The 8,789-nt window shown below is 40.6% G+C and overlaps 1 protein-coding gene across 1 annotated transcript; it reads right to left on the reverse strand.

The window, feature by feature from the left end:
* Positions 1-4,539: 4,539 nt before the first annotated feature.
* On the reverse strand, positions 4,540-6,460 carry foxd3 (forkhead box D3). The gene has a single exon (XM_034147633.1). It carries the CDS (start codon positions 6,102-6,104, stop codon positions 4,938-4,940), a length of 1,167 nt encoding a protein of 388 aa, XP_034003524.1. The 5' UTR covers positions 6,105-6,460; the 3' UTR covers positions 4,540-4,937.
* Positions 6,461-8,789: the final 2,329 nt, after the last annotated feature.

Raw genomic sequence — 8,789 nt, forward strand, 5'->3', positions numbered from 1 at the left:
TTTACTTTGTCATTTATTGCTTCATCTCTATGCCTTTTTAAATATTCAGTAACTGCTGTACCTACATTTACTGTCTGTGATCTCCGCCTTGGAGAAGGCTATAGCTTGTGGTGGAAGATGACCTAGTTATTATGGAGGCCTAGGCCTTGCTTGCCAATGCCATTGTACTCTATCATATGATAAGTCACATTTTGCTAAAGCAAGTCACACGTCTTTTCTGATGTTTTGTCACATAAGAACAATGCAACCCATAATACAAAACTCACTATTTTGTTGAAAAGAAATACACATTCACATTACAGTGACTCCAAAGGTCCGGGGGTAAGTGTGTCTGTGAAGTGTTAAGACATGGAAGTCCTGGCAGTCCTTCTTCACTACAAATATGCTCTAATTTGCATCATCAATTAATTGTTTCGAAAATTCACCAGTACACATGGTGTGCATTTACAGGAATGTAATGTCTGTCTGGGCCTTTTATAGCCTCCCTAAACTCCCTATCACAGTGTTTTGTGTCCGTCTTTTTCACTGACACTCAACATGTCCTCTCTGATGTAAAGGTCAAAGATAACACATTAATGTGGGTTATCACCAGGATGTTTACAATCCAACATTGAACATGTCAAATGGGACTGCTCGGCTTCATAATAGCTGGTCCCTCCATCTTCACACGATGTCCTCTTAAAGTTTATAGTTTTGGCATTTGACAATGCAACATCGAGTAATTTATTCTCTTCAAAACACTCACATGGTACAGTACACTTAGACAAGTGGAACTACACAGAAAAAAACTAAATTAGTTTGAAGGTTGTAGCTCTAAATGCATATCTATTTATATGCTAAGTTTAATTTGGTCCAAGGTCTTGTATAGGATTGATTTTACAAAAGCTTGGTGGATTTCTTCTGAAACAAGTGATACCTTTGATCGATGATTTGTCATGTTATTCTCTTGGATGTTGTTTTATTTCACAGTTTTAACACAGAAAATAGGGGGAAATTATCTTTTAAAAGAGTATTTTTGACATTAGAAACAAAGTAACTAGTAAAGTAAATTGATAATATCTTCTCATCCATGTTGGCTTAAAAGTTAAGACTGAAATGAATATAGTAAAATATATCTTTCTATTACAAACTCCAATTCTCTATTGGAAAATGGCTCAGTGAGACGTACAGTATCAGTAGATTAGCTGCACTTGAGTCACTCCGACATGCCACACTGCATGTGGAATAAGCATTACATACAGTAAAGTTGTAACCTTATGATTACATGGAGAAATACTTCCTCTGTGCGCGTGTTTGACTCACATCTGAACTCTTTATACCACTCCAGTGTCAAAGCCAGTGTTCAGGCAGTTCCTAAAAACGTGTGTCTGTGTGTAATTTTTTTATTGCATTACATTCCCGAAAGAAATGCTATACTTTTTTCAGGTATATTTGTATTTCCTTACAAATTATAACCTTTGTAGAGGTCATTTTTGATCATCCCCTTACTATATAAGTTAACTGAAAACAAGTGTATTCTATATATATATTTTTTGGCTCTATGTATTTTCATATCCAAAACTTTCCCAAATGTCCTTTTAACTAGTAATAAACAAAAGCTCCAAAACATTTGAACATATTTTTTCTGTAGGGTTTGAGAGAAACCCAATACCCAAGATATAGTTTTCACTGAAGTGTCCTTGGAACATTTGAACTGTAGCATGTAGTGAGTTTCTATGGATCTGTAGTTTCTAAGGTTTAGATTACGTTTCTCCCACTTGAAAATCTGATTTATATGGTGTGTAAACCACCTAAAGACACACATCATAACCATAATCCTTACTTATCTTGCACTCAAACCAATGTAACATTATCTTAACTATCTAAATGAACGTGTATTAACTGTTGATTCAACTGTGGCTCATTTACTAAAGCTCGCTCTGTATTGTTGGTTTAAAAAGTGGACAACCAAACCCACAAAGTGGACTTTATTTATGAAAGACTGTTGCTTGAGACTAATATAGCCTGTCTGCTGGAGCTGTGGGAACATAGGCCAGACTCCATACACCTGTGCACAAGGAAGTGCAGCTGCATGGGTCATTATCGAGAGGGTCAGTCTAATGTTTGTTCTGCAAAAGAGCACATTCATCAAATCGGCATTTTGTTTTGTTTGCGAAATGAATAGTGAAACACCAAAAACTGCTTTTGTTTCGATTACATTTAATAACGGGTTAATTAATAAGAGCAGACTGGTTCAATTGATTTAAACAAACACAAACTAAAGTAATGGGTAAATATTAACATAAATGCAAATATTATTTTAATATGTAGTTTTCCCCTGTATTACATTTAATATTGTAACACTGTTTCGGTTTAAGAATAATGTTGTCCAATTGAAGTCACGTGTAATCTGGTATATTTGAACGTTGTATTTTAACATCATCTGTAACTGAAACCTTATGTATCAACCTTATTAACATTAACATCTTCAGTGGCCCTACTCAAAGATAAATTACATCTGAAATCGGTCTTCACCAGGATAAAGCATTAGAGGTACTGTGATTACTGAGACGGGCAAATACAAATATTTACCAAATGTATTTCGATCATCATCATATTAAAATAATAACTAAAAGAAACAACTGAACTAGCCTATTTCAGTGTCCCTTCAATTCTGCAAATTCTTATTTAAATATGTAAGGTTTACACCATCGTAATTATTAGACAAAATAAAAATAAAAGATTTAATGGAATGTATGGGAAGGTCTATCCTTCATCTTTTCAGGTTGATGTGTCTTCCTAAATATTTCTCAGATTTTTGATACCCCTAATGAAAAGCCCTGCGTGTCAGTGAACGCCCCCTGGCGGCTGTCCTCTCCTCGCGGGGCTGGAGGTGTCAGCCTACGGCCTCGCGGTGCTCCCGGTGCAGCATCATGCAAACACACAGAGACATCACACTGCAGTTTACCGCGGGCTCTCTAACGCATGAGAGCAGGAGAGCTTGTCTTAGGAAGCTTAGTGGAGGCTGTTACTTCACACAGGAAGCAAATTAAGCAGAGACAGTATTTAAATGACAATTATAAACGTGATAATCAAGTTTTATTTTTTATTTACTTTGGTAAATTGTTGGGGGGATTTATTTTTCAAATACTTCCCAAAAAAGACCAAATTCCACATTGCTTTCTATACACCTTTTAATCTGAATTATATTCTGCACACTGAGACCCCTGTGCCTGGACGTCATGTTCATGTCTCCTTAAACTGTATGAGTGTTGATATTTAATACCTCCTTGATTTAAAATTTGGGAAAACATGGTAATGGCTAAGATGATTTTTATATCTGTATTTCGTTTTATTTATGTGTCAAACGAGTTTGGTTTTGCATTAAAACGAATTATGTCATACAATAAATACTTCAGGCTACTATATGCTTCTGTTGATAATAGAATGAGGGCAATAATAATAGCCCAGTAATAATGAGAATGAATGAAAGAAATGCCATGGTGACATTGGAGCAGCCTTTTGCATCATCAGCACCTTCTTCGGTGTCTGAAAGTGAATTGAAGCAGAGAGGCTCCTTTCTCTTTCTCATGGGGATCAGATAAATATAGCGCCTGTGACCCCCCTCCCCTCAAACACACACGTACACACACGCACCAACCCGATCACCATTTGCTGTTTGTGTAAAAGTGATTAGCCAGACACAACTGCGAAGCTGTTACCTTTATAGAAGCCAAGCCGCAGAATATCCTGTAAAACGACACTAGCAGTGATGTAATGGTGGATTAAAGCCTGACCTCCAGTCAGAGATCATTACTAAGAAAACAACCGTAAATATATATATTTAAAACAATTAGGTTGTCTTATTATTCGGGCCTATAAGTGTATATATTTTATTTAAAAATATGATGTTATATTAAATACGTAACCACTCTGCAAAAAGCCTGTCTTCAGAGACACACACTTAGGTTTATTTGCACTAAATCTCAGGATGTATAACGACTTCCCATTTATACGATGATCCCCTCTTTTAACATCAATTTCAAATGTTGAATCCATAGACAGACTATACATCTGAGTCCTTTTTGTTCCTTACATTTTTTCTTTGTTTGTTTGTCTAAAAATATTTTGTAGATCTTATAAGCTGCAATTCCAAGCTTAGAAAACATCGAATACTGAAAAGGTTCAAACGTAATTCAATGTCTCGTGTTACTCCAGACAATGATTTAGAATAGTTTAATTACTACAAATATTCAAATGTAACTTTACAAAAACAGACTTTAAACATCGTTCAAATTGGATGATATTAATAGGCTGATTATTAAGCCTGAAATTGATTTGTATTAGTACATGTAATCACACAATATGCACTGGATAAGAATATTTAACAATAACTATCCTTCATGTCAAATTTAAATTGACTTTCATATTATTTTACTGTGCCTTTATAGCGTGAGAGGGTTTTAAAACAATATTGTTTTTCTGGAAATAAGTCTGCCATCAAACGATTCATGAATGTTAATAATGAAAAAATGGTTTTAATTCTTTCTTAGATTTATTTACAAATAAATTCAGTTTACAACACAATATAGCTACATAGAATTACATATATTTGTTTTTTAATTATAAACAGACTGTTTTTCAGAGCTTGTTTGTGTCTTGTATGAAAACGAAACAAAATTGTATCCAGTTGAGCTCTGATACGCTACAAAAAAGAAAAATGTAAAATAATTATCACAGATCTCAAACAGCAACCAAAAAAAAAGAGGTACAATCATTCTTCTTTTTACAAATATTTACAAATATTACCTGTACAGAAAAATCTTCTTTTTCTTTTAGTCTCTGTTTCAACAGTCTTTGCTACCGAGTCCAGTGTTATTGATTTGTGCTGATCACACTCCCCCCGTAATAATGTCTCTATATAAAAATAATAAGAGTCTATTTATCTGGCTTTAAAGTCATTGTGAAGGCCACTTGGACACCGCCGCTGCTGAGGGTAAAACATGTCCAGAGAGGAGATTTGACGGCACGCTGAGGATGGGAGAGAGCCCGGCGGAGGTCCGGGACAGAGAGAGGGACTGCGCGCTCAGCAGGGCTGACTGCACGGTGACTGGAGGCCGCAGGAAGGCCGGGGACACCGAGGAGGCGCTGGACACCCCGATGATGTTCTCTATACTGAAAGACGGTCTGTTCGAAGGCTCAGATTTGATCATGGACGCCGTGCTCAGGCTGTTGAGCTGGAGCTGCAGACTCGGGCTGAGCTGGGAGTTGAACGCTTTTCTGTTCAGCTCCGCGGAGGACATCAGAGGGACACCCGGGGGCAGCATGTGACCCATAGGCGGCATGTACTGGTACTGCATAGCTGGGTGGGCATAAGCCGGGTGGATGCCATAGTGCCTCCCGTAGGGGCCCCCGAGGCTGTACGCACCGAAACTCTGCATCATGAGCGCGGTCTGGTCCCTGAGCATGTCCGGCTGAACTCTCTTGAACCTTTTCCTCCTCCTGAGGAAGCTGCCGTTGTCAAACATGTCCTCAGAAGCCGGGTCCAGGGTCCAGTAGTTGCCCTTGCCGGGGTTGCCGGGCTCCCGGGGGATTTTCACGAAGCAGTCGTTGAGTGACAAGTTGTGGCGAATGGAGTTTTGCCACGCCGGGAACTTCTCCCGGTAATAGGGGAAGCGGCTGCTGATGAACTCGCAGATGCCGCTGAGGGTGAGCTTCTTCTGGGGGCTTTGCAGGATGGACATGGTGATGAGGGCGATGTAGGAATAGGGCGGCTTTACCAGGCTGTTTTTGGGCTTCTGGATCCCTCCTCCCGTGGAGCTCTGGTCCTGACCCTCTCCCTTAGTGCCTGTCTCTCCCTCCCCGGAGCTCTCGCAGCACGGACTCCCTCCACCAGACCCCGTCTCCTCCTTCTCCACCTCAATTTCATCTTCCATGTCCTCGTCGCCCGCTTCTCCTCGGAGGTCGTGCAGGATGCCTCCCACCGGGCTCTCGCAGTCGCTGTCCCTCCTCTCCATGCAGTCCTCGTCTCCCTCGCCCACCACGTCGATATCCACGTCCTCCGCTGTGAGCACAGTTTGGCCGGACATGTCGCTGGCTCTTTCGCTGCCTCCAGACAGGGTCATCTCACGGCTTCCTCACACACTAAAGTCGAGCGGAGCCAAAACAGCCGAGCAGCCGGGTGTGAAGTTGTAGGTGAGAGCAGCGCGGGCAGTGCGCACACACGGCGGGTCTGCTGGACTTCTGTTCGCCCCTGTCAAGAGATCCGGTGTCTCCAAAATAATCTAAACGGCGGTTGAACCGGCAGCAAGCCAGTCAAGCCAACGAAACTTCAACTTCTTCAAATATTTCTCCACTCGGTAAGTGAGCAGGCCTGTGTAAAGCTGCGCGTCTTGCCTCGAAGTTGTTTGGAGATGTCTCGCGCTCCGACGTCCCTTCTCGGTGCGTATATTTCCTACAGGAGTGATATTTGGAGAACCAAGTCGAGATGACACATGCTGCTTTTAAAGGCCCGAGCTTTTAAAAGGACTGTCTGATAGATTACTTTTCCCAGTATAAGATATACTATCAGTGGAGGACACGTGGTTTGGTGACGACAGACGCCCCCTCTCCTCTCCTCTCGTCCCTCCCTCCACCCTCCTCTCCTCTCTGTTAAACCATGCAAACTGGAGTTGTTTCATGGATTTGTCAACAATGGGACATCAGCAATGCTGCTTTCCGTTGATTTTTGTGTTCGTCCGTCATAGACCATTTAACGGTGGCAGAGGGAGGAGGAGGAGGGGGAGAGGAAATTGGCCTGCATGATTGAAAGATCTGATGCGCATTAACGTGGCTGCGTAAAAACAATCCAAACCTTTAACTTTGCTAATACAAACTCTGTTGAAAGCTGCAGAAAGGAGACGACGACAGCTAAGTTCTCTGAGCCCTTCTTTAGCTTATGTTTTGTGTTTGCTTTTTAAACTGTGACATTGTGCATTTATGAGTGTGTTTGTACTAATTCTAAACCATTTCCCGTGCATGTCAGTGTTTTTGGAGACGTTGTCAATGCGTAAGCGTTTACCATTTTTATTTCCTTTTTTTGGTGCATGCATGCATTGATATTTCGAGCTCCACTGCTCGCCGTTCAGATCCAAGCTGCAAATGCAAAGCATGAATTCAAGTCTATTTATTCCCGCAGGATTAGCAGAAGGTGGGAAGAATATTGAGCAGCAGCGGCGGCAGCAGCATGCGGCAGCACAATGAAAGGAGAGAATAAAGAATTTCCTTGTTTGGAAGAGGTGCTAACGACCCCAATCATTGTCCGATTTTACATTTGAAAAAAGTAGGAAATGCGGTCAGCGGGTGAATGCAAAGAGAGCATTTATTCAAAGCATGAAGGTGAGCGGGGCTCGGGGAGAGGATGTCGAATCCAACACAGAGGCTCTCTCCGCTGCGTGAGAACCTTTGGGAGGGCTAAGAGAAGAGTCCGTATTTCAGCTAACGTTCAAAGCGACTGAAGACATGTGCCCTAAATTAACAATATATACATTAAATGCAGAGATATTCCGATGTGACACAAGCAATTTAAACGTTCAATTGATTTTATCGGAAGTCTTTTAGCAGGTTAATGAATATCTATAATCAGCACCAAGCAGTTATTTGTGAAATAGCTTTATTTGAATACATTAAAATATAACTATTGCAAATTAGGTTGTATTAACGATTATTTTTCATATGGTCATTTATGTTCAATTAAGACACCATAAGGCAGATAAGATTATAATGTAGGCAGTGTCCTAGTATTAATATTATTATTTATATTACTACTATTTTACATTTAAATAATTCACACGTCAACTCTTTATGACATAATTAAAAGTAATTACTTTTCTCACATGAAGAAAATCGTATGTGTATTTATTTAAAGCACATTTTCATAAATGTATTTATATATTTTTGCTTTAAAATCCCTTCAATGTTATTCTTGTTTCTTGCAGTTTGGGGAGTGCATGTGATCCTTTAATTGCCTTTAGCAGTGCACAGAGGTGCTGCTTCACGCGCAACCTCCGCCACCTCTGCCACCTCTGCTCTCCGGTTGAAAGTGGGTTTAATCAAACGCTATCATTAATAATGCGCGTATGGGTCAAAGGAGGAAAACGTGTCCTGCGATTAGACTCTCCTTGTGTTAATCTCTCGGTGACCTGTGTGATCCGCAGATCCGTCAATACGGACTACTTAGCAGATGAAACCAGAGTCTACATCAACTTTTATCCTGCTTATCCGCAGGGCGCGCGTGTGTTTAGGCAGGTTTATCTTTCTTGCTTTTTCAGGCTCATTAATCGGAGAGAAATCCCCCTTTTCAAGGTTGTTTGTTTGAGAGGATTTTGCTCCAAACGAAAAGTTGTTTTCCTTTTCTGATTGGACACATATCATGCATTCCTGTTGGGCAATAGAAGTCTATTTCTACCTTATGTAGCGAAACCCTCATTGTGGGTGCATATAAAAAACGCAGCCAGAATTGTTTAATAGCTGCAAAATAAAAGAGCTTTATGACCCATGCATGTCTCCTAATTTGAAGGATTTTTTAAGGAATGCGAAGGTCATATAGCCACTGTTTTAACACACCTCTCTCCCTTTGTGTGTGTGTGTGTGTGTGTGTGTGTGTGTGTGTGTGTGGTGTGTGTGTGAGTGTGTTGTGTGGTGTGTGTGTGTGTGTGTGTGTGTGTGTGTGTGTGTGTGTGTGTGTGTGTGTGTGTGTGTGTGTGTGTGTGTGTGTGAGTGTGTGTGTGTGTGTGTGTGTGTGTGTGTGTGTGTGTGTGTGTGTGTGTGTG

The sequence above is a fragment of the Trematomus bernacchii genome, unplaced genomic scaffold (genome assembly GCF_902827165.1).
Source record: "Trematomus bernacchii unplaced genomic scaffold, fTreBer1.1, whole genome shotgun sequence".
NCBI lineage: Eukaryota > Metazoa > Chordata > Actinopteri > Perciformes > Nototheniidae > Trematomus > Trematomus bernacchii.